The sequence below is a fragment of the Choristoneura fumiferana genome, chromosome Z (genome assembly GCF_025370935.1).
Source record: "Choristoneura fumiferana chromosome Z, NRCan_CFum_1, whole genome shotgun sequence".
NCBI lineage: Eukaryota > Metazoa > Arthropoda > Insecta > Lepidoptera > Tortricidae > Choristoneura > Choristoneura fumiferana.
This window is the reverse complement of record NC_133472.1, coordinates 35,829,790-35,855,362: the sequence shown is the minus strand read 5'-3', so window position 1 is coordinate 35,855,362 and position 25,573 is coordinate 35,829,790. Positions and strand designations below refer to the sequence as shown.

Here is a 25,573-nt window from a genome sequence, read left to right as displayed (position 1 = left end):
GTGCCCTGTCTTTAAATACCGCTATGCGCAGTATTGATAAAATAAACGGCGCGACAAAGTATCAGCACGTGCGCCCGCGTACCCAACAACATGATACAATTTTATGCAAAACAAAACAGATTACGCCATTGTGGGTCTCTGGGAAAATCTGTACGCTTTCGGAACTTACGCGATTGGTTTACAGCATAACTAATAAATATAAGGTGAACTAAATAGAAACTCTATCGTCTCTTCGTCCAGTATGGATGTCCAATATTTGATCCTTTTGCTAATAGAATGCGAAAATCGTTTAGTAGTAGTCAGCTAGGAACCCTTATAGTTTTGCCATGTCTGTCTGTCTGTCCGCGGGTAAGCTCAGAGACCGTTAGTACTAGAAAGTCACGCCGACAAAGCGGTACAATAAAAAAAGTAAAAAATATTTTTTTAGGGTACCTCCCATAATAGACGTAAAGTGGGGGTGATTTTTTTTTCTCGGCTAACCCTATATTGTGGGTTATCATTGGGGGGTTGCTAAGACAATTTTTCTATTCAGTGATCTGTTTGCGAAATATTCAACTTTAAAGTGCAAATTTTCATTGAAATCGAGTGTCTCCCCCCCCCTCTAAAATCTAAACGGTTGGGTGGAAAAATTTGAAAAAATTCAGAATGGTAGTTTGTTTGTTTGTTTATACTCTTTATTGTACAAAAAGGAAAAACAAAAAGGTTACATAAATAAAAGTAAATTATATCAAATATACAAGGAAGTATAAGAAGGTATAGTTAACCCTTAATTTGGCGGTGTACAGTATACTTGACAACATTTAAGGCTTGCTTTTTGTTTTTTTTTTAAACATAGAATTTTCAGGAGCTTTTTTTATTTTTGTCAAATTAAGGGTTAATAGTAAATACAAGCCTAAGGTATGAAATATACCTAAACTTGGAAGATTCAGTGCACAATACGCAATCCTTAGCAAAATATTATTTGATTTTATCGTAATGGCTGCGGAACCCTATCCTGGGCGTGTACGACACGCTCTTGGCCGGTTTTTATTTGTTTTTGTTTTTATGGGTTTTACCAAATTAAGTCACTTACCTGCATACTCATAAACGAAATGTAATTAAATTAAAAAACCATTTAAAAAAACAGTAACTATTAATTTTAATACCAAAATAATGTAAATGATCATATGTCCTTGCTAATTGTTACTATTTGCTGTGACTGATTTTTCAAAAATGTTTTTCAATAAAAAGACAAGTCAAGATCGTTTACCTTCTTTCTAATGCTAAAAAAACGAAGTACTCGTAGATATAAATAGGATAAACAATACGTACTTTGCTCACCTGCGACCTTATGATAGCAACTCCTCCACCTCTACACTGCAAGAACACACACAAATCACACAAACCCAACTATCACACTACACGACGCGTTACGAACTCAACCAGAGATCATCCTCACAGCAAAATGTATTTCTTTATTTCAATATTTGAGCAAGTAACTTAGTAACAGATTGAGTTGGGAAAATAAATATGTACCTACAAGTAAGTATAGGTATATATGACTTTTAAGCCACGAGAGGTTATGGCCGCTTGTAGACGCCCGTTGTTTTCACCGGACAACGTTGTTTGGCTTCGTCGCCGGACAAGTATCCGTTGCATGTACCATCAGCCAAATATGTGGTATACCTACCACCCTAAAGTTGATAATCGCTTGCATGTCATAAAACAATAATGCTAATAGACGTGTCTGTCATAACTTGAAAGTTGTACTTCAGCGACATATTCATTTGATAGGAACTTGTTTAAAAATTGATAGACCACTTATTTGGCTGATGGTTGATGATATGTACACACTTTCATTGTGAGCCATACAACAGCGCAAGTTCGGCAAAAAAACGGTCCGTTGTCCGGTAAACAACAACAACGGACGAACAACGCTGGGGCCCTAGTGAAAAAGGGGTTAATTCTGCAGAAGTTGAACAGCTGATTTTGACTTATACCCCTTTACACATAAAATAGAAAACAGCTGTGTATTTTGTGTAGACTTAACCCCTTTTTCACTAGGGCCCCACGGACGTCTACAAGCGGCCTATAGCTCCCGCGATATTTTGTGATAATAGTGTTTTACAGCCCCAACGCAAATCCGTAAACCACATATGTATCGCGTCCCCGTAATATTTTATCTAGTTTTTCTTTTCAACCGTAATAGTTTTTTTTTCAAAAAAATAATGTTTAATCAAAACATGAAACACTTTTCTCCATGTTTGCAAACACAAATCGATTGTTTTTGTTTTTAAAGCTGAAAAAATACTATCCATGCGATCTGGCTAAAAATAAACACGTTAGGTACCTTCGAAAAGCTACAGAACATTATTTGTAAAAAAAAAAACCTGAATTTGATTTTTACCGGACTTATCACTCCGGCCTTGTTTTTGTTGATTGTATGTAATGAAATTCCAACTACTCATCACATTCCTAGGATTGGAACTGGGAATAACTATAAGAATGACGTAACTTCTTCCAACTCGCCGCGGCGATAGATGCGACTTAATTATTTTCATGCGTGTTCATGACCTTGCCACAAATTGTTTATCGCGGCAAACTGACCCAGGGACCTCTCATGTGACGATTATATACGAGGTAAGCGTGTGATTGTGATATCATTCCGGGAATTTTAGAACACGTATTTACGTATCGAATGTCGAATTCTAATAGGCGGTTCTAGGCAAAATGTTAGGTACTTATGTTAATTGACCTTGTTCTGTTGAAAAATACATATCGTCACTACTTTGAAAAAAGCTCGTACTTATCTCAAAATAGATAATTTTACTGAGTGAACTTTATAAACATCATTTCAAGAGTCAATTTTGTTGACGCATTGATTTGAGATAAGAGTTTTTTTCAAAGTAGTGACGATATTTTGTAATTTATGTATTGTCAAGTGAATAGCACATGTTTTGATTTTTTTTAGCGCCCTCAAGCCGCTAGGGTGCTAAAAAAATGCAGTTGGAAAAGTTCTCAGAAATTTTCACAAGAAATATAGGAAATTTTAATTTAACCCTTTTCATGCCCCGCGAATTACCACATACCGCATTATTAGACACAGTACCACAAAATGAATCATAGTTTTATATTGTTTACCTATGAGGGATTCATTTTAAAACGAATAATGTTTTTAACGACTGCAACTGATTTTGTACCATATTTACAGTTTAACAAGGTCTAGGTAATATTTGTGTACATTTATGTGGTCACTATAATATACACTATGCCTGGAAAAAGATTAAGAAACGGAAAGTTTCAATCCCCATACAAAAATGTGAGAAGTTTTCGAAATTTTCCTATGTGAAAAGTTCCACAATTTTGGAAATTTTCCATTGGCACATCTGTAGTTATACTTTTGTACAGTACTAAATTTTTTCAATAATGATCTAAGTACTGGGGATCTTTTTTATAACATCTTAGAAGGAAGGCCGGTTCACTGGTGGTTGGCTTTATCGTAAAAATTTCCCACAATGGGTCTCGATTCAAATTACTATTCAAACTACTAGTATTATCGGGGAATAACCGAGACGTTTCGCAAACCAGCCAACCAGCCCGCCATATGATACTCATGTGACTCGGTACCGTCATATGACAATGATTAAAACCATTCATTGGCCTCGTTTTAAAACTAATCCTTATGCAATTAAGTAACGTCTATACTGTCATAGCTACAGATGCCAATTTAATATCGTATATAGGTACGGAAGCAACGTCAATTATTACTGTGCGAGCTCTTAAGGTCGGTATTGGGCTATTTAGTAGGTACAAATAAAAAATATAAAACATAAATAAAATATTCAAGCGTGCGATTTGTACATTTTATTTAATTACATTGAAATGGTAAATACTGCATGATGGAAACACGTAACAAATAGCAATAATGTGCACTTACAAAGTGGATTATTTAAACGATATAGTTGCATTGCATTGAACTGGTAAGATATATCAATATAAACTACAGCAATGATCAAGAGCGATTAACAACCATCATCGTCTACATCTTACTACTGAGCACATGCGTCATCTCAAAATTAGAGGGTTAGGGCTGATGTTCCCGTGCGGGCCATGAAATAAAATTTTAATTGCACTTGTGTTTTAAAGTGGTATGTCATACATAATGGCATATCTACTCATACGACGTTTCGACGTTTTTGCGACTAAATATGGCTCAACTGGACTCTACTTTAAAAAGATTCGTTTTAAGTATCGCATAATTAAATTATTCGTATTCAACCGAATTGTGCAGTTTGTTTTGCCAAATATTTTCCGTCCACAAAACTTGTTAGTATTTATAACATATTATTATACAATGTTTGTGTAGTTGTCATACATAATATTAGGAATATAATTACCTTCAATTTGTTTTGTGCAATTTCGAGCCAGTAAGCATTGGTCACATTTATTTGTAGTCAATAAAATAAACAATATCCGCCTAGAACATACTTTAAAAATATTGATCACAGTGAGTGATATTGTGACATGTTAACTTCATATTAACAAAAGTGCAAAGATTAACCCCCTGTGTCACCATCCATTGATTAAATATATTTGACGGATAAATGTGATGACGTCTCTGTTTGTTTTGTTCGAATAGACGGAGACGGCATCACATTTATCCGTCAGCTAAAATTAATCAATGGCTGGTGATACAGCCCCTAAGAAAACCTTTCTTACATGTATTTTAATTCCGTTTATTATCACATCATCATCAACTGATGACATTGATATTGAGGTTGACAACTGTTTCAGAAAATTTGCTCGATGTTCAAAGGCTCAAAGACGGACGTAATATACGTTATAAGCCACCCGTAATAAGCTGTAAGTTTCCGGTTAAAAAATCTTTAAAGAGTGTGCACTCGGATTTATCTCGACCAATGGCCGAAATACTCCGTTATGTCACACCTTGTATGAGTATATGTTACATACCGACTGTACTATTATTTAACTTTCAACTAAACTCATTAATTTTTAAATGGTATGTATAATATTATAGGAAACATATTTATGGCTGTGACTATGCTACAACTAGGTACATAGAAACATTGTTTAAAAACATTACAAAACGCACGATACCTGCTATCTTCATTTATAAATATTAAAACGGAGTTCACATGAGTTTCTTATAATCTATTGCGTATAAATTGACTGTTATTTAAAACACATTAAAACACATGTCGAAAATATAAACTAAAACATAGATGCACAGAAAAACCAGAAAAAGAGACCAGCGCTGGGAATCGAAAAATCGACTACCACTGGACACGAAATGCTGAGGACCTGGGGGTTTGATTCACAGCGCTGGTCTCTTTTTCTGGTTTTTCTGTGCATCTATGTTTCAGTTTGTATTTACGATATGGATTTTTCGGGATGATCGTAAAAGTAACTAAAATTTGGAGTTGAAATAAAAAATACAAAAAGACTCCAAAAACCAATCTTCATTCTAATGTACAAAAAAGCTAATCATTAATTTCCTTGGTGATACCGATATAGTACGATTAAATCTTTTCTTTCACATTCAAATAATTACAAGCTTTCTGATTGATTGCCTGATTTCTATTAAAATATAAGTAATTTCTTGCACTTAGGTTTTGCGGCATTTCTTTAACTCAATAAATACTAGTTTACCATAAATGTAAAATTAAAAATAAATACCTGTACCAGATCGTTCCACGTTTTTCACCTCAGAAACTCCGTAACTATAATAAAGTACAGTCAGCCGCTGATTTATTGACTAGAGCTCTAAATCATCTACAGAAGATTCCATTGTTAGAAGATACTTTCGAGCTCATCATGCGCTACTGACTGTACTGTGTACACAATACAATATCTATGTATGTATTGATATAAATGAGAAACAAGAGTACCTATAAGCAAAATAATTAATTGCTTTTTACCTTTATTGTTTAACCTGTTATGGAATAAAATACTGTGATATTAACTTAATATCAATATCGTTTACGTAAAGTTGACTTTTGAAGTTAAATTCATAAAAAAAACATAAGGTCAATCCAATATTTCGATAAGGACTGTTCAATTTACTCAGCGGGCATGCTTAAACCTACTAATTAAACTTAGACTTTCACACTATTTTTATAAACAGTTGATAGTTATGATTTTACCAATAGTCTGTCTGTCAATAGTTGTTATTTCTGTCAACCACCAAACATCTTTCACGGTGGAGCAAATTACAATTTAAAATCGCAAATTGATTCTGCAAAAATGGTGCACAGGCCAAGGCCACTATTCACTACGGAAAATTGCAAAATGTTTTAATGTTCCAAGTTCATTTGCAGAGTATCATACGCTTGAAGATTTACCAAAATCACGGCACAGAAGCGGCCCAGCAAAATCAAAAGTCGAAGAAAATGTGCTTTGGCCTGATCTATTTAGCAAGTGCTCACTATGCCGGGAAGACCGTGTGGATCTATTAAATTCAAAAGATACCTATCAATATCATTCGAAAAGAAGGCAATCCACCAAATTATTACTACTGCTACTGGACCACACTTAAGAAGAGGCACTTTAGAAAGGATGGCCGAGAAGCAAAAACATCCGCAGAGTTAAAAAAATGTGGTTTGCAGCTTGTCGAAAAGTGACAAAAAAGAGACGTGCTCGCCCAAAAGTCCGAAAACTTTGCAGTAATTTTATTTTGGTATTTATTTCTCAGTAGCATTTTATAGTGATAATAAAAAAATAAGTGGAGCTGTTTTGTTACTGTCCGTTTAGTAAATTGAACAGTCTTTAAACGATGGTCAAAAACGAAATCACAAAGATTTTTGTGAGTTAGTAATATGTCATACTTTAAAACTTAATGGTATTTGAATAAAAATAGCACTCAAATATCTCAATATTAAAGCATTTAAGGCGAGAACAGACTACTTCTAACTTGTTTTACCGATGAAACTCGCTTTGCCCTAGTAGAGAGAGGCGATAGAGGAGCAAAATATATGTTTTGGTTTGTGGTTGGTCAAATAGTAGACAGTGCTTTTTAACTTCTTACAAAACCTATAGACAAAGATATCGTTTGATTACGGAACTATATAAAGGTGCAAGTCGTGATATAATTTAAAAAAAGTGGTTAGGTCTGGGCCTTATTTCACCAAGCTGACAATTCTGTGCTTTAATTTAAGGACAAACAAGTTGCTGTGAAACAAGACAAATGAAAACTAAATGACAAGCGAAATATCGCTAGATGGCGTTAGTATCGTGGGGTTTTTTGACGTTACAGTCTTGCTTGCAAATTGGCCAATAAGTAAATGAGCCCTCATTTCTTCGAGTCGACATATTCGTGGATTTGTCGGTGATTTTGGACACGAGATTAGATAAACTTTGTCACGTTTGCGTTGGAAATGCAGTGTGTCGTTTTTAACTTGTTTTTAGGGTTCCGTAGCCAGTAGTAGTTTCGCCATGTCTGTATGTCTGTGTCTGTCCGTCCGCGGCTTTGCTCAGGGACTATCAATGCTTGAAAGCTGTAATTTTGCACGAATATATATGTAAATTATGCCGACAAAATGGTACAATATTTTTTTTTCTCATCGAACCTTGTAGGATAGGTGTTTTAAAACCATTAGGGGGTTGGTAAAATTTTTCGATCCAGTGATTTGTTTGCAAAATATTCAACTTTAAAGTGCAAAATTTCCATTAAAATCGAGCGTCCACCCCCCCTCTAAAATCTAAACCAGTGGGTGGAATTTTTTATAAAATTCAGGATAGTAGTAAGTATATCAAACTTACAAGGAAAACTATAACGGTTAAGTTTAAGAGTAAATAGCAGCCTAAGGTAATGAGCTAATATACCTAAACTTGGAATATTCCGTACAAAATACGAAATCCTTAAAAAAATATGAAGTACTTAATTTTTTCGTAATGGCTACGGAACCCTATTTAATGCGTGTCCGACACGCTCTAGGCCGGTTTTTGTTTATATTGTCGCATAGGTACACAAGATTAACAAATAACAATCGGGGCACCTGCCAGCATGGTTAAATAGGGGTCTTGTAACCTAAAAATAAATATTAAGTAAACATTCGTAAATATGTGTCGGGATCGGAATAAACAGCGCAATATTTGAAGTTGTTTTTTTTACTTAGTATATACCCGTTTAGTAACAATGTCGATAATGAATGTATAGCAGAAATGAACACTTTTTGCGAATCTATTGCTTTATCATTCAGTTTTATGTCACGTTGTAAATTTTTTGGTAAAAAATTAAAATAAAAGCTATGATGTGTTACGAGTAGTCCGTCCGTTAGGCCTTATTTACAATTTCACAGTTTAATTATCGAAAAACAGATATAAATATGATACATACATAATACATTCATAGATAAAACAGCGTTGCTTCCATTGTTTCTTTTTTTTTCAGATACTAAAGGCCATGTAACTATATGTATATCAAGCACTGAATAGTTTATGACTAATCCTCACAATAGTCTTGAATACTATAAAACAAATGCAGCCGAAACTTACTTCTAGAAATGAATTTAGTTAATTCATACTTCGTTATCTTAATGATGCTTTTACCTTATTTCAATCCCTGTTTTAAGTCCTATCGCCGTCATACGGTACAGTTTCGGAGTCAAACGTGTTTTCATAATTTGATTTGACTAAACATGAAATAAATACGCTTTGTTTTAATGTTGCATTTCATGGGCGCACGTGGTTTTTGATTGTAGATAGATAGATTATAACAACGTTAGTTGCGTTAATACGTGTGGCTTGTACTTTAATGCACACACTCGCATCTATACATAGATATAATATACGTTACGTGTAATACATAAGTGCAACGCGCACACGTGATCTGCGACATGTATAGCTTCTGTAACAATTTTACAAGCGATCGTATACGACCGTTCAGAAAGCTTAGAAATTGTACACTTTGATACAAAAATTCAATGATAGGTATGATAAAAATAAAATAGTGGAAAAAAATTAAAGCATTATCGCATATAAATTTTGATATCAATGTAAACATTTTAAAACAATAATCCCGCATGAGGAATCGTTCGGTCGTAGTGTGCCTTAGGTACGTATGGCTCCGAAACCGAAATATTGGTCGAATTGATGAAATAAATAACAAATGATATCTTACTAACTAATAACGCAACCGCTTTAGACGCCGGTTTCTTATTGCCGGTTAAACACAGTAATAAACGAATGATGATTATATGTATACTTCCAACCAAATAGAGAACCGGGTTAAAGCTTAGGGCTTTCATCCAAAAGCGCTGCCACGGCGACATAAAGCGTCAAATGTCGTCACGAAACCTGTCATGGAAATAAGATGACTGCTAATTGTTGGCACGGCTATTGGAACAGACCTTAGCATAAATCAGGCAAAGCAGTACCCCTTCCCCGTGCCCCATACATACCCCGGCTCTCAATGAAGTTGAAGTACCATGCCTTTGTGACACCTGTAAGAAGAATGTTCAAACGGATTTTTGTTATTATGTCTTAGTACGAACATGGTTCTTATAAGTACTTAGTACCACTAAAGTCAACACAGCGGTACATTCATCCCCAAAAATAATGCTCCTTCAATTTTAAAAACGATACTAATTAAATGTATGAGCATTATCACCAAATTAACTCTACACGACTGTCTTTTGGAGCTTGAGTGTCTTAACGTCACCCAACATTTCTTCCTACCCGTTCGAAGTAGTGGAACTTTTTTGAAATGTTATTGGATCAAAAACCCAATATCCCAAAAACAGTTATTTGTGTAAATGCGTTTTTAATCATTTACAGTCACCTGCATTAATATATGCCACAGCGGAGCAAGAAAAACTATCTAACACGTCCTAGCGGCCCTAGAAATAGAGTCGTATCAGATATTATGCACGCTTTGTTATGTCAGATATTGGTGCTGGTGACTGTACCGCTGTGTTTAAAACAAATAAATTAAGGTAGCACTTCTCTGTTGGTATCATTTCCTTCATTCGGTCGGCAGTCTACACATTTTTATAAAGAAACACGACGCCTTCAAGCCGGCTGACACAATGAAAATACACACGACACATCTTAACACCCAATTAAATTATAATAATTCCGAAATTCATCCTTATCAAACGATATTAAAATCATGAATACACTGTATCTGTACAATTTAATAAAATGCACATCAATGACTAATTCATAAATTATCTTTGGCTAGATACCAAAATCAATTAATTAATAATTAATTAAAAATACCGAATTATAATACATAATTGGAAAATCGAATTAATTATTGTGTACCATTTCATAATGTATACAAAGACCGCGAGGCATTTATAACTTTTAACCCGTAGCACCATATCTTTCACACAAATCGACCATTAATGCAAACACCGCTTAATTGCCGTTATTCGGTTCTACCTTCCGTGTTTAAGCTAGCCAATCCCTAGAGTCGGAAGACATCAACAAAATGGAATGGAATAGAAATGTACCATCAGAAAAATATGTGGTCTACCACCCTAAAGTTGATAATCGTTTGCATGTTTAAAACATGAATGCCAATAGACGTCTATGTCAACTTGAAAGTTCGGCTTTATATATTCATTTGATAAGAACTTGTTTAAAAATTGATAGACCACTGATTTGGCTGATGGTACATAATACAATTATTCATACTTACATAATTCAATAAGAAAATGTGTACAGTGTATAGCACTTTTGCGCATTCTTATTTTTTACAATAAGTAATTAAATTGATCTTTACAGGTGTTATTTGCAGAGGTCCATAACAATGAACGTTGTTGTTTTATAAGTAATTTGATCGATTGCACAGGCAGAAGTACATTAATCCATAGTCGGGGATACTGCGATACCGTGTAACTAGCATTTTCCATAAGGTAATAATTTTCACTGCACTAACAGTACTGACATTGTACTGTTCTGACAGTGAAAATTATACCTTATGGAAAATGCTAGTTACGCGGTATTGCAAGTATCCCCGAAGATATTTTCTTGTGAAAAACCAGAACCAGACCTTCAAAATTAAGTTATTTGGAAATTTATCGTTTGCAGATAGACGGTATTTGCATTATTAAGGCGAAATAGATTTGTAGCTTAACTAGTTTCACAGATAAAGTACATAATAACAGTACAGTACCTGGTCCTGTATGTGTCCTAATCAATTATTGATATTTGCGCAAACCCTATTAATGTTTTGTCGTCGAATTGTTCGTTGGGCCCGGCGGAGTTCTGAAAAAAAAAGAAAAAAAAATTAGCTAGTTAATTTTTTTTACACGTAAATAAAATGTTTAGGTAGTAAGTCCAGTGAGGGTAGACAGACCCAGTACTTACACCCTCACGCACCCGCCATCAGTAGCAACGTAAGCAGCACTACCCCTACTTACCCTACACGCCCCAGGTAGATTTGCATGCATTTAATTTGGATTTGGTACATAAATACCACACGTAAACACCGCGTATTTGCGTTACATGTATTTATATGGAATCAACTTCATATTTGTTCTATTTCAATGAATTTGGAGTGAAAATTAATTATTTTTTCAGATACGTGGTATCATCCAATGATAGTAACGTGGTTATTACACTATACCCGAAGAATTGGTATAAGCGAGCTAAAAGCGTGTAACTAAGCGCCGCTCGATTCGATTGCTCCAAAACGGCACATTGTTTTGGTGAGTATCATATTAAGTTAGGTATAAAAATCATTGAAAATACAAAAAAAACGTGTGCCCCTTCATAGCAGAAGCGAAAACATGGCGAGTGGGATCGGGAAAGTAATACAAACAATAAGATTTCGATTCCTCTTAATAATATATAGTTATGTGGTTTTGGTAGATAGACTCTACAGACCTCAATCGATTGTTTGGAACGGATCTTTTGACGACCAGATAGCCCCATGGTTGAAAAACCTGAATTCGAAGCTGGCGGTCCCAGGTTTGATCCCCGGTCGGGCCAGATTTCTCTATGAATACTATAAAATTGTTTAATCTTGGGTGTATTTATCTACTTAATTATGTTTATCCGTTGCGTTGCGCCCATAACAAGTGTCGATTACTTGGGTCAATTGGTGTTAAGTATCTTGTAATATTTATTTAATTATTCGTGCTCGTGCGGGATTATTCAGTTAGTTCACTATTATAACACTTTTCAACATGGATCGGATCTTACTAAGTGGAATGTGACGGCCTTCGGCGTGGTGGGTACAGGAGCGTTCTGAGCGTCGAGCAGCTTCTCCAAATTGGTGGAAATAGGCACAGAGTCCCGAGGGTCGACGAGCCCAGCCCCGATCAGCTCCGAAGCGATCCCTTCCGCCGAGTCCTTGCCCATGACGAACTCGAATCTTATGTCGTTTAACTCGCGGTGGGAATTTCTAGTGAATGAGAAAAAATACGTTTGGATATTAGCAATAGTTAATTACAGTAAAACCAGAATGCTAATGACGCTCGGGATTCGTCGGTTCTTTTCTTTATCCTGAAGTTTCAAATGAGAAAAAAAAGAAAACCTATCTTTAGTTTAGAGTTCCGAACAGCATTAGCCAACTAGTTTAAGTCGTCTCTAAAAATAGATCGTTACGGTCAAAGTTTCAAAAATATGTGTAAAGGGACCTTCGTGTTTAAAAAAATATATTAAACCAATAAAAATAAAAAATAAATGTACCCATAAATGTATGAAAAAATTGCAATTTTGTTGCGGTACATCTATTTCGCTTTTCACCCCTTAATATTAAGTCAAAGTGGTGTATACATATTTTTGTATCTTTTGCCTTATCTCTAATGCCGTATCTCTTAAGCCACTGATTTTACTAATCGTACTAATATTATTACCTTAGCCTTAAGACGAGATTTATAGTAGGTGACTCCTCTTTCGCCGACGGACACGAATCAAACACCTTGACATCCTTATATGGCTCCTGAAAATAAAAATATACTATGATAAAAAATTTGGCCCACTCTACATACAAAGTTGCCTATTTCTGCATACATTTGAGGGCCAGATTTTTTGCCTCTCAGTATATTTATTTGTTAAAGTAATGGAACGAGTTTAAATACAGTCGAGGTAATGCAGTGTGTGACTTTTTAATATTTATCTTCACTATGATTTCTTTGACAGATGTATGGAATGTCATGTAGGTACATGACTCAGTTTCATTCAACGTACAGCGAACTACAAGAAATTTATGCGGCCGAAGATACAAAAATATGTATAAGTGACTTTATTAACTAAGCATTAAGGTCGTGTATACATATGCCGAGGCAACTGGAGGTCTATGGGGGAGGCCTATGTCCAACAATGGACGTCCTATAGCTGATATGATGATGATACATATTTATTTTTGTAACTTTGGCCTTATAGATAATATCTTTGTAGTTGACTTTACATAACCGAATCCAGAAATCAAAATCTCATAAAATTAAGTAAATACGTTATAGCATAACGTGGGGCACGTGTGGTAGCGTTGTAGAAGTACTTGCAGTTAATCGTTATCTCTTCGTTGTCGCTGCCACTAGAGTCGGCCCGCTGCAGCTCGTTCATAGGCCGATCGATGATCCTCCCCGGGCGAGGAGTCCTCGTCGGACTCCGGCAGTTCGGGCTCCTCCTCTTCGCCCCACACCCGCTCCCCGCCCAAGACGCGGTCGTATGCGTAACGCATTTTCCCATCGTTGAAAAACAAACGGTGCCTGCACTTGCAGTTAACCGGTACCTCTTCGTTGTCGCTGCCGCTAGAGTCGGCCCGCTGCAGCTCGTTCATAGGCCGATGGTCCTCCCCGAGCGAAGAGTCCTCGTCGGACTCCGGCGGCTCCGGCTCCTCCTCTTCTTCGCTCCACACCCACTCTCCAGTCACCGTCCGGTGCAGCCGCCCCGAGGCGCCCGGCTGCCTTTTACTGGCCTGGAAACACAGATAAATAAATGCCGTGGGTCAAAATACACCAATTGGGTATATTACTGCTATGTTCTGCGGTCAGAATGCAGCACTAGCACAAACCGTAAATAGTTTTAAGAATGTCTTAAAATGTTTTTTAAATGTCCGTAGTCTATAAAATTTTCGTGTCACGATGTTTGTGACCAAACTCTTCCGAAACGGCTTGACCGATATTTATGAAATTTTTTGTGTGTATTCGGTAGTTCTGAGAATAGGATGTTAACTATTTTTCATACTTCTACGCAGACAGAGTCACGGGCAACAGCTAGTAATATTATAATTATATCAAAAACATTTTTGGAAATATAGCTTTTTCGTTACTATAGATGTAAATGACATGTTATTTTGTTAGTAATAAATCGTCGGGTGGCAAGCAAAAGTAACTAACTGCAAAAAAAAATAGTGGAATATTAACCTTCCGATGCTATGCATAAGTTTGATTATCCTTCTTGACTTTATGTGGTATTTAGTGACTTGCTTGTCACCTGACGAATACGTCACGATTAATATAATTCGTAAAAATTTCGAATTTAAATTATTACATGTTTTTTTTTTCAAGAGTTAATTATTCTGACTTACGGGGTTTGACCACGCAACACTCGTATTAAAAAGTATATTACCTTATGGACTCTAGTTTCCATGCTAGGTCCTATCGCAACTAAAGTTTGGGTTAAATACTTTCTATCTTTGGCCTTCTTGAAGAATGGATGCTTGAGCAATTCCGTAGCCGTAGGCCGTTTAGACGGGTCTTTCTGTAGGCAATCCAGTATCATTTTCCTGAAGGTTTTGCCATAAGCTTTGTATTGCTCTTTTTCGTCAGCACCTATATATGCAACATAAAATAGACAAATATAATAAACAATATTTAAATTTGACTGTCTTGACATTTAACAAGCAGAAATAAAGAATAGTCTACACTGTACAGGCTACAGGTGTTGATAAACTTGAGCATTCACTTGTAATGAGCCTTCTACAGTACTTTCATTGTAGCATGGTGCAGATGACAGCTGTCAATATCACAAGACTAGAGAGTCGATAAAGCTAATAATTTAAAATCTTAATCATAATTAATGTCATCAATAATTCGATTATTACGCTATTTTTGATGAGAATATTAATTAAATTCTAGGTTCGAACATTATTTTCCACGTAAGTAAGGCTAAACGGAGTTTGGAAGAATATTCGTTACTTACCAATTAATAAGTACCAATATAACTCAAGATCTATTAGTTCTCATCACTAAACGAGTCTTACGTTACATTATGTTTCTTCACTTAATTGTGCTTTGAATTTGATTAATTGATTATAAAAATCTGAAAGCTTAAATTTATTTCGTATAGCATAGTTCTTTAAGTGGAAATTACACTTTGTTGTTCGCCTAACGCGGTCGCCGAACTTGTTTCAAACTACTTCGGCGAACGACCGTCGCCTTTACATTAGTCTGTCCATCTACTGCGGCGGCCATATTAAGGCGGTGGCAGCTGACGATCGCCGAATGCGGCCGACTACAGTGTTCTTCACACTTTTGCGGTCGCCGCATGCGGCATGCGGCGAACAACAAAGTGTAATTTCCGCTTTATGTTCAAATATTTTACGCCAGTCATATTCAGGCTACAACTGAAGTATACTTCCATATATTTAGACCGCAGCAACTTTTTTTGAGTAAAACGAAACATGCATCAAGTGTCACCCGCACCATGCTAGAATGAAAACACTGTAGCTAATGTTATATTACAGGTAAATGGGGTGTTCACGAAATAAACAGGAGCGTTTTAGCTAGCACTTAGCAAGCTTTCTATACGTTATGCCAATCCAATTTATAGAAAGTGTAAACCAACTTATTTCATCAAAATTCTTGTATAAACACCTGCTGGATCGAATCAATAACACATTTATCTATAATTCGTGTCTTTTAACTAGACGTCTAATCACTTTTGCGCCAAAATTCAGTTGATTACAATATTTAACTTTCATTTGAAAAATCTTCGTCAAAATCTGACGTTATTTCTTGAATGAAACTCGTGTATAATCTGTAGTAGCATAGACTAGCGTAGAGATGGCGGAAAAATTGTCATTTTAAAAATCGATTAATACTCGACTGAATAAGCGATTATTATTTATTTACCTTAAAATTAAAAAATGTTACTGCTTTTATAATTGAATAAACAGTCTTTGGCATTAAATCAAGTATTGTAAATAATAAAATAGACAAAAATACTTTGATCTATTAAATTATAATAAATTAATCGATTTACTCAACAGATTAATTATTTTGCAATAGGTTCTAGGTTTTCACATCATTAAATGTCTGTGGTCGGGTTAATGGCGTCTTTGTTTACCCTTTCTATAAATTGGATTTACATAAACCATAGCGGAACGACGGTAAATTTGATTTCAGCTTTTTGCCAACATCATCGTGAATAATAAAATTTTTGACGAGCATTTACTAAGGCGTTCTCTATAATGATTGTGTAAATGTTCGTAGCAATGTTTCCCTCTATGCTAGGCTCTGTTCGTCCTTCAATTTATCTATCTATTCTCTATCTTTACTCGATGGTCTGAAGTAAATGCTAAAGTTAATCAGCACCTTAGCAAATAAAACCAAGGAGCTTCAATTATTTTAACAGGGAATATGAGATAACAGTCAAACACCTACCAGTATCTATGTTTGGTGGGTCATTCTGAAGGGTCAGCATCAGGACCTTCATCGGAGGATATTTGTGGTAAGGGGCAGTGCCGGTTGCCATTTCTATTGCTGTTATTCCGAAAGACCAAATGTCAGCTTTAAAATCATACCCATGATCCTAAAACAAAAAACAATAATCATCGTCATTTCTTCCCTACTTAGTCCCGCTGCTAGGCTGGGCACAGGCTTCTTCTCCGCATGAGAGCTTGAGGCGTAGTTCCTAGGTGGGACCAAGATTGTAATCGATAATAAATACTGTATTTACTGAAACATGTATAATGTTTGTCATTAAAAAAGTACTTACAATACAATTGAATGATTATCGAAAGCAATACAGTAAAACAGAAACATAAAGAAAATATAAATAGTAAGCAATACATGGTATTATCGCTTCAGAGCAACCTTTTACAATGGAAGGAAAGCAATAAATAGATTTGGTGGTGCAAAAATACAGTCTAGCAATTATTTTGGTCTGCTAACTGTGACTGCTCATTTTTAAAACCCAGTTTAAACCTGCAAGAAATATCGTGGAGAGCACTTTAAACTGGGGCGCTCGATTGACTACATCAGTCTCGTCCGCCTTAAGGCCTCGCAATGTAATGCAACTTGCACCATCTTTCTTGCAGGTCTAAACTGGACTTTATTTGCTTCTACGGTGCATATAAAAAACAGTATAAGTTGAACCCACTTGCTCCATAACTTCTGGCGCCATCCAACAGGGTGTGCCCACAAAAGTGTGTCGCACAGGCTGTCTAGACAGATCTCTGTCGGTGGCGAGCCAGGCTGAGACGCCAAAGTCGGCTATTTGCACTGTCCCGTCCTCACCTAATAAAATGTTACCAGCCTTTATATCCCTGCAAATAGAAAAAAGGTTTTTAAGCAACTCCGTTTATAGAACTCAATCAAAAACTATGAAAAACACCAAGGCTACATGATTGTATGGTCAGCGTGAAAGAGTCCGGCTCTTTAAACTTCTGAATGGCGAGAATAGACCAGAAGTATATGAGTTTTAGGTTTAGAATGTACCTTATTCAGTGCCTTAAAAATTACAGAGTTGAAAAATAGATAAAGTTAGAAAAGTTTTTCCATGTCGAAGCTTGGTGTGTTCCCACTAGTTTTATTGACAGTACTATAATAGAGTTCTATAATATTATAGAACTCTATATCTATGCTTATGTCAAGTCATAAAAACTTTGGGTGTGTTCCCACTAGTTCCATTGACAGTACTATAATAGAGTTATAAAATATTAAAATATTATAGTTCTATAATATTATAGAACTCTATTATAGTACTGTCAATGGAACTAGTGGGAACACATCCAAAGTTTTTATGACTTGACATAAGCATCGGCTTCTATGTGTGTACTGTCAATGGAACTAGTGGGAACACATCCAAAGTTTTTATGACTTGACATAAGCATCGGCTTCTATGTGTGTACTGTCAATGGAACTAGTGGGAACACATCCAAAGTTTTTATGACTTGACATAAGCATCGGCTTCTATGTGTGTCGTTCTCAGGCAAAAGAGGCCACTATGTCGCTCCTAGATTCCGAGCTAGAGCAGTTTTTCCAAATCAACTCGAAATAAGTGAAATTTTGTTTAGTAAAAAAAACAGCTTGTAGCATTGTATGCAAGTCATAAGTTTCGGTGATAAGTTGGACAAAATGCGTTTAAAGTTTAGTGATCAGGGTACCACTTTGACGCTCACAGGACTCTACGGGACAAATTATTGAGAAAAAATTAAAATATTTTTAACAGAAGTCAATCAGTTTTGGAAAACGATAAACTTGGATTAATTACATTACTAGCTTTTGCCCGCGGCTTCGTCCGCGTGGAATTCGGTTATCGCGCGCATTTCCCTCGGGAATTGAGCATTTTTTCGGGATAAAAAGTAGCCTATCCATACTATACTTACTATCCATACTAATATTATAAATGCGAAAGAAACTCAGTCTGTCTGCCTGTCAGTTACGCTTTCACGGCTAAACCACTGAAGTGATTTTGATGAAACTTGGTACAGAGGTGGCTTAGACTTTAGACCTTGGGAAATAACCTATATCGCAAAAAAAAGGCTTGAAGCGGTTTAAATGATGTATGTAAATACTTTTTTGTACATAAAACAAAAAAAAATACAAAAAAAAACACAAAACAACAAGAGTACAAAGGCGAACTTTATCCCTAAAAGGGATCTTTCAAGCGCAAATTAATGATAAATGATGATGGTGGTGATTATGACGGTGAGGATGATAGTGGTAATGATGATGGTGATGATGATATTGATGATGATGATACTGATTATTACTGATGATGATGACGATTGGTGGTGATGATGATGATTATGGTGATGACGATTGATGGTGATGATTATGATGATGATGAAGACTATGATTGATGGTGATAATAATGATGATGTTGGTGATGATGTGATGATGATGGTGATGATGATTAATTATGTTGATGATGATGATTGTATGATGATGTTGATGGTTATGGTGATGATGATGGATGGTGATGAATTGATGATGATTGTGATGATGTGATGGTGACGATGATTGATGGCGATGATGATGATGAAAAACAAAAATCTAGTGCATTAAAATAGACCTACATTAAACAATTTTTACCAATTAATAATTAAGGCTTTATCAAACAGAGTTCACGGCTCGGCGCAAAAAAAAAAAAAATCTGCCAAACTGCATGAAAGAAAGACAGGTTTATTTTGGCTCTATAAGTACCCAGTACCTAGAAATGTGATATTTTACTAAGGTTATGGACTGCGTCAAAGTGGTACCCTTCGTAACTCTTAATACACATTTCTTTCTTTCTTCAGGCACTAAACTTTGAGGACAATTTTAATACAGAAAAATCACTATTTCTAGTTCATTTATGTTTTGATTGTCAATTATTAATCTCGATTTACGTATTCTATTCTTACAATACTGATTATGTTGATTTTATACGAGTTTTTAAGGAAAAATGCTGTTATTCATTTTCTTTAATAAGAAATACATTATTATAGTAAATGTCTTAATTTGTTTATATATATACCCTGATAACAATAAAAAAACTATGAGCAAACCATAACTGCCAAATATATCAAACAGTTTTGGGTTTAATTTTTTTTTTGTACCATTTCAGTTCTTTACACCCTAATGTGTGATATATATTTTTTAATCCAAATCATTAAGAGTTTTGCATTTGCCTCTTTCATCATCTTATACTTTACAATATGTAGAATCACCTAAACCCATTATCTCCATAACTTCAAACTAGAACTCGGTTTTTTACACCCACAAACTTTGAAATCGAATATCTGAAAACTACGTATTTCCATGTTCAAACTTTAAAAATTCATAAAAAAATAAGTTGAGACCTAATTCTTTTTGTATTGAATAGAGCATCTTTTGCACTATACGCTGATACCAATAACTCAATACCGTGGAAGTGGCCCATTTTGCCTGAGAACGACACATGTGTAGACTGCTTGTTTTTTAAGATTGATTATATACCTGGCATGTGCAAAAAAATACTATATATGTGGGCAGCAGTGAACATTATTCAAAAGGGAAACATTTTTAAAGGGGTAAAACGAGAGTAAGTAAGCGTGTATCAGTCAAATAAGTGGTCTATCAATTTTTTAAACAACTTTCTATCAAATGAACGTGATTAAAGTTAAACTTTCAATTTGACAAAGACGTCTTATAAAAATTATTGTCTTATACAAATGATAATCAACTTTAGAGTGGTTTACCACTTATTTAGCTGATAGATGGTGCACAAGCTTTGCCATAGTTGTCATTCATAACTGCAATCACGTAAAATTTTTGGTAAAAACCGAATAGTTAGGGGGCTATGCTACTATGCCAGGCGAGTATTTCGCTCGGGCTAAAACTCGAAAACAAGCGTTTTCCCAAAGATAGCGCAAAGCTAGTTTGAATGATTGCTTTCGGAAATCTCCCACAACATTATAAATTCCATTCAAATTGTTAAAGCCATTTTCGACATGTAGGTACCCAAAATAAATACCTGTACAAAAATTGCTCCATTAAATGTATCAGACAGATAGATAAGTTTTTCTGCATGTATGCGGTATTGTCCAAGATCATTTCATCAGATATGTATCACAGCTGTCTCAGAACTTAATATTAATGCTCGAGCGTTATATGCTTAAATAAGATAGATAGATTGTTCAAACCTCGATGCCGGAAAATTATGTACAAAAAAAAATGTTTATAATATGTGCATTATTATTTACAATCGTCTTCCAGATAGTTTGAGGATGCTGAATGGTAATGTTTTTAGACGATGCCTCACAACTTGGCTCTTAGATAAGTGTTTTTATAGCGTTAAAATGTATCTAGACAATTGACAATTTGTATAATTTTTGTGTTTTATTCTAAGGACCCCCTCTATTTCTTACTGTATTGTCATTATATTATTATTATTGACAATTATTATTATTGAAAATTAGGAATATTTCCATTGACATTTTTCTTTGGCATTGCTTTGATTATATGGCAATGTTAATAATATAAAATTGTAACTGTAACTACTCTCAATAATTTGCACGCCTACATGCAGGCTGAATACATTGGATATGAAACTATAACATAACATCTTTGTAACTGTGTTCTAGCAAATAAACATTTCTGTTTCTGATTCCTGATAAAAAAAAGAAAACTAGGACTATAAAAGTTTTAGTGTCGTCTTTATGCAACTGTTTATTTTTACAGCAAATGCTGCATAAAATTTTACCTGTATGCAGTACAGTCAAGTGCAAAGATATCGATACAGCCAGCTACAAGAATATGTACACGACTTTATGCACTTAGGCCCACTTGCAGTAAACACATAAATCTCGAGTTAGTGTTAAGCTCAGTTTAGTAGTGTCAAATTGTATGGAACTGTCAAGCTTAAGCCTGGATTAACTACTAAATCTAGATTTATTTTTTCCTGCAAGACAGCCTTAATGTTAGTGTTCGTTTATATATATATTTTGTAACTTTGGCCATGTCGATATCTTTGCACTTGACTGTCCACAGAAACATAACCTTTCTATAGATATTCAGATATTAAAAAGAGAATACATATTTTCAAATGAAGAAATTACTATTGCAAGTGTTTGGCGAATAAAGATTGGAAGATTGGAGTATACACATGTGTATTATTAAGTATAGCGGTAAAGTTAAACTTTCTTGCCCTAGGGTACCGTACAGTTTATAAACACAATCGCTTTGTCAGTAAAACTATAACGTAGTTCGCAAAAGCTTAAAATGCTGGTTTTGTTGTCAACCCAATTATGCGGTAAAGTTTTCTCAAAGAATATCAATGTACCAGTTGCCTCTTGAATCCGTTTTTGTGGAGTTACATTCAAGTAACAATTGTCACATAGCATAAATTAACAGATTCATTTGAATTCTCATAAATTTTCAATGAATTTCAGTAGCTCTTTCTTTTATAAGACTAGTTGAAACCTATATTCAAAATATTCAAGTAAATATAAATTCGCATGGCTGCTGCTAGTAAATTGAATAAATAAAATATAACTATGTATAATGTGTTGGCACAGGCAGCTAGGCTTGTACTATGACTTGGCTACTATAATTTAAATACAAATTCAAATATTTTATTTCAGACATAGTATAATGATTTCACTTCAATAGGTGAATAAGTCATAAGTTTGATAGAAAAGATTAAACAATTATATTGAAATGCCTGCCCCTAACTGGATTTGAACCTGAAATCTCCAGGTATAATGCTTCTTTCAATCCTGATGTCCTAAAAATCCATAATTCCTAATTATCTGTTACAAACTACATAATATTATAGAAATGAAACTCCGTGTTTGTTTGTCACCTATTCACATTTAACCCACGGATCTGATTTAGATAAAATATTGATTTGAAGATAGTTCGAGTCTGGCAAGGACATCGATTTTTATTTTGGAAAATTGCATAGTTCCTCCAGGATAGCGATGAATCAAATCTGGACAGATGAAGTGACTGGCACAAGCTAGTCTCTCATATGGATGTAACAATATTTTACTTTTATATATAAATCAGAAAATAGTATTACTTTCAAATCTATGCTGCTCAAAAGAAAGTAAGGGCCACATGAATTTTATGGGTGAAATTAAATAACTAATAAATACAATTCTTCATAACATTTCTTGTCTAAAAATGGTTTTATTAATACAACATAACCCAGTACAAATAATTTTCATTAGTAACGCAAACATATTTTTGTTTTAATTTTACTGGTAAAATTCAAGTGACCCTTATATTCTTTTGAGTAGTATATTATACCTAGTTAATTGATGAATTTTGATGAATAATGGTTAGTATACATTTCAATAGACACAAATAAGATTTAATGTTTGCAATAAGCAAGAATTAAACACAGCAGTACCTCCAACAGTTGACACGGTGATGATGATGTAATGATGAAACTCAACAGTTGCCCTTATCACAATAGTACACATGACCGCACATGAATTGAATGAAAACAATGACAAATTAGTAATAGGTACTATACCTGTGAATTTGGCCATTACTATGAAAATATTCCAATCCCTTCAGTACTTCTTTGAGAACAGTAGCTATAGTGGCCTCATCAAACACTCCATGCTTACAATTGGTCACCTTCATCTTGTGCTTTATAACATCCAGAAGACTGCCTCCTAAAATAAGACAGAAGTAGGAAAATTGAACTTTTTTTTACATGTTTAATTAGTGACTGCAACTCCACCATCGATTTAAAATTAAGATTGCAAATTTAAGTGATGATCAGACAGCACTAATTTATATTGTTCATGGCTAATAACTAACTAATCTTACCTTCAAGCAGTCTCAAAACAAGCCACAACTCATCATTCACAACAAAACTAGTGTAGTATGTCACTACATTTTCATGGTTACAGCTTGACATAGCCTGAAAAAATATATTTTTAATTTTTAACATTATTCACACATATAATACCGTTTAGTAATTTTATAAGGTATGCAGACCTGTATTTCTTTAAGGAGTTCATCCATTGACGTATTCCATTTTTCCAAATTGATTCTCTTGATGGCGCATTTCTCTTGCCGCGGCGTACAAAAGGCTCCGTATACGACTGCTGTGGCACCAACGCCTTTTTAAACAAATATCATATAAATGATCACTATAATAAATATAATAGCCACATAATATACAGCTGTCACTGCAGGATAACATGATATTATCATTAAGGAGGTTATATACCTACATAAGTACGAATTTCCAAGACAAAACTTGCACGAATTATATATGTTACTAGTTTCCAGTCTTTAAATGCATATTATCTAAACATTTTATAATAAAACAGATCAGATCTTTAGTCACTAGAGAAATACTAATCATATGTGATTTGACAGTTCGTAAGACACCACTTGCCGACGACCGAAAAATATGCATTTATGTAACAAAATGGTTACTAAAATACGTTAAATTTACTGTGCATATAATATTATTCTATTAACACTCACCGATAACGTCCCGCAGTTCGTAGTCAGCCTGACTATTAGGCCACGGACTGGAGCTATTTGCACTAGCCGCCATTTTGCGGTTGAACAATGTGCCAAATTTGCCAGAAGAAAGCCGCCGTGCAGCTCGCGCGTACGATGACAAGGTGTGTACGAGTGAATTGTTTTGGCCATCACACGCTCCAAATGATTTCTGAAAAGTACGCAATAATAAATTAGAGACTTGCAAAGTTCCTAAATAATATACATGTTTTAGGTCACTTAAGTATTAAGTTAATTAAACATGTTCAAAATTTAATGCTTTATAATCATAACAATACTGGCAGCACTTTTGAAAGCTGCCTGTGGGTGGTATGATTCCCGCTCCTTTTTAAAAGTGTATCAACTAAGACCTACGATTATTCGAATCTTAGTGCGCCGCGCGTAGGCGCCGCGCGATGTGATTTTGTATCTTTTTATTACTTTTCTTTTTATCTAGAAGGATTCTCTAGATATACAGTGTGTTAGCCGGCAGGAGGTTATAGTACTTTGGGCATTAAGGGGCGTAGGAAGGGTATTACTAACGAGAGTATATTAGAAGCCCGACGCCAGAGAAAATAAATGCATAAAATTAAATTATTATAATCATAACAATACTGGCAGCACTTTTGACAGCTGCCTGTGGGTGGTATGATTCCCGCTCCTTTTTAAAAGTGTATCAACTAAGATCTACGATTATTCGAATCTTAGTGCGCCGCGCGTAGGCGCCGCGCGACGTGATTTTGTATCTTTTTATTACTTTTCTTTTTATCTAGAAGGATGCTCTAGATATACAGTGTGTTAGCCGGCAGGAGGTTATAGTACTTTGGGCATTAAGGGGCGTAGGAAGGGTATTACTAACGAGAGTTTATTAGAAGCCCGACGCCAGAGAAAATAAATGCATAAAATTAAATTATTTTGTGTACACTTCACATCACAGCTCGGCAAAAGAAAGACGCTAAGAAAACAACTGAATAAAATAATGGCTACTCGCTAATACAGGGGGCTACAAGGAAATTCGAAAATCGTAGTTCGTATGTTACCCCTCTCACTCTCGTATGAAATAATATTTGCGTCAGCAAACCGATACGAGCTTCTATTTTCGAATTGCGTAGTAGCCCCCCTGATTGTCACTTTTTTCAAGTTGTCTACTTGTCTACCATACATAATGCTAAGCACATTATAGATGAAAATAGATGTACGTATCGTTTTGCTGACGCAATTATTATTTAATACGAGAGTGAGAGGGACGGTACGATACGAACTTCGATTTTCGAATTTTGTTGTAGCCCCCTGTATTGGCGGGTAGCCATTATTTTATTCAGTTGTTTTCTTAGCTTTTTTCTTTTGTCGAGCAGTGAAGTGCTTAGACACAAAACAATTTCATTTTTTTATTTTTTATTTTTGAATCACGGACCGTAAGAGGATTACAAACTCGATTCATCAAAAGCCCTCTGCCTCCG

At 35.1% G+C, this 25,573-nt stretch overlaps 1 protein-coding gene across 4 annotated transcripts in view; it reads right to left on the bottom strand.

Moving 5' to 3' along the window:
• Window positions 1-91: 91 nt before the first annotated feature.
• LOC141435893 (serine/threonine-protein kinase OSR1-like) overlaps window positions 92-25,573 on the bottom strand; it is a 36,847-nt gene continuing 11,365 nt past the window's right edge. The window contains exons 4-16 of one of the 4 annotated variants that reach the window (XR_012452230.1): window positions 24,096-24,285; window positions 23,598-23,722; window positions 23,427-23,520; window positions 23,125-23,269; window positions 17,278-17,443; window positions 16,560-16,707; window positions 14,524-14,726; window positions 13,685-13,870; window positions 12,807-12,892; window positions 12,151-12,352; window positions 11,120-11,211; window positions 9,399-9,440; window positions 92-1,356 (exon numbers count right to left, since the gene is read on the bottom strand). Coding sequence is in view for 3 of the 4 variants with exons in the window: in XM_074098746.1 (XP_073954847.1) it covers window positions 11,137-11,211; window positions 12,151-12,352; window positions 12,807-12,892; window positions 13,685-13,870; window positions 14,524-14,726; window positions 16,560-16,707; window positions 17,278-17,443; window positions 23,125-23,269; window positions 23,427-23,520; window positions 23,598-23,722; window positions 24,096-24,285 (1,620 nt within the window). In the remaining variant the exon portion in view is untranslated. Of the gene's footprint in view, window positions 1,357-3,828; window positions 11,212-12,150; window positions 12,353-12,806; window positions 12,893-13,684; window positions 13,871-14,523; window positions 14,727-16,559; window positions 16,708-17,277; window positions 17,444-23,124; window positions 23,270-23,426; window positions 23,521-23,597; window positions 23,723-24,095; window positions 24,286-25,573 lie in introns of those variants that run through there. The other 3 variants (XM_074098746.1, XM_074098738.1, XM_074098733.1) reach the window with 3 other exon arrangements.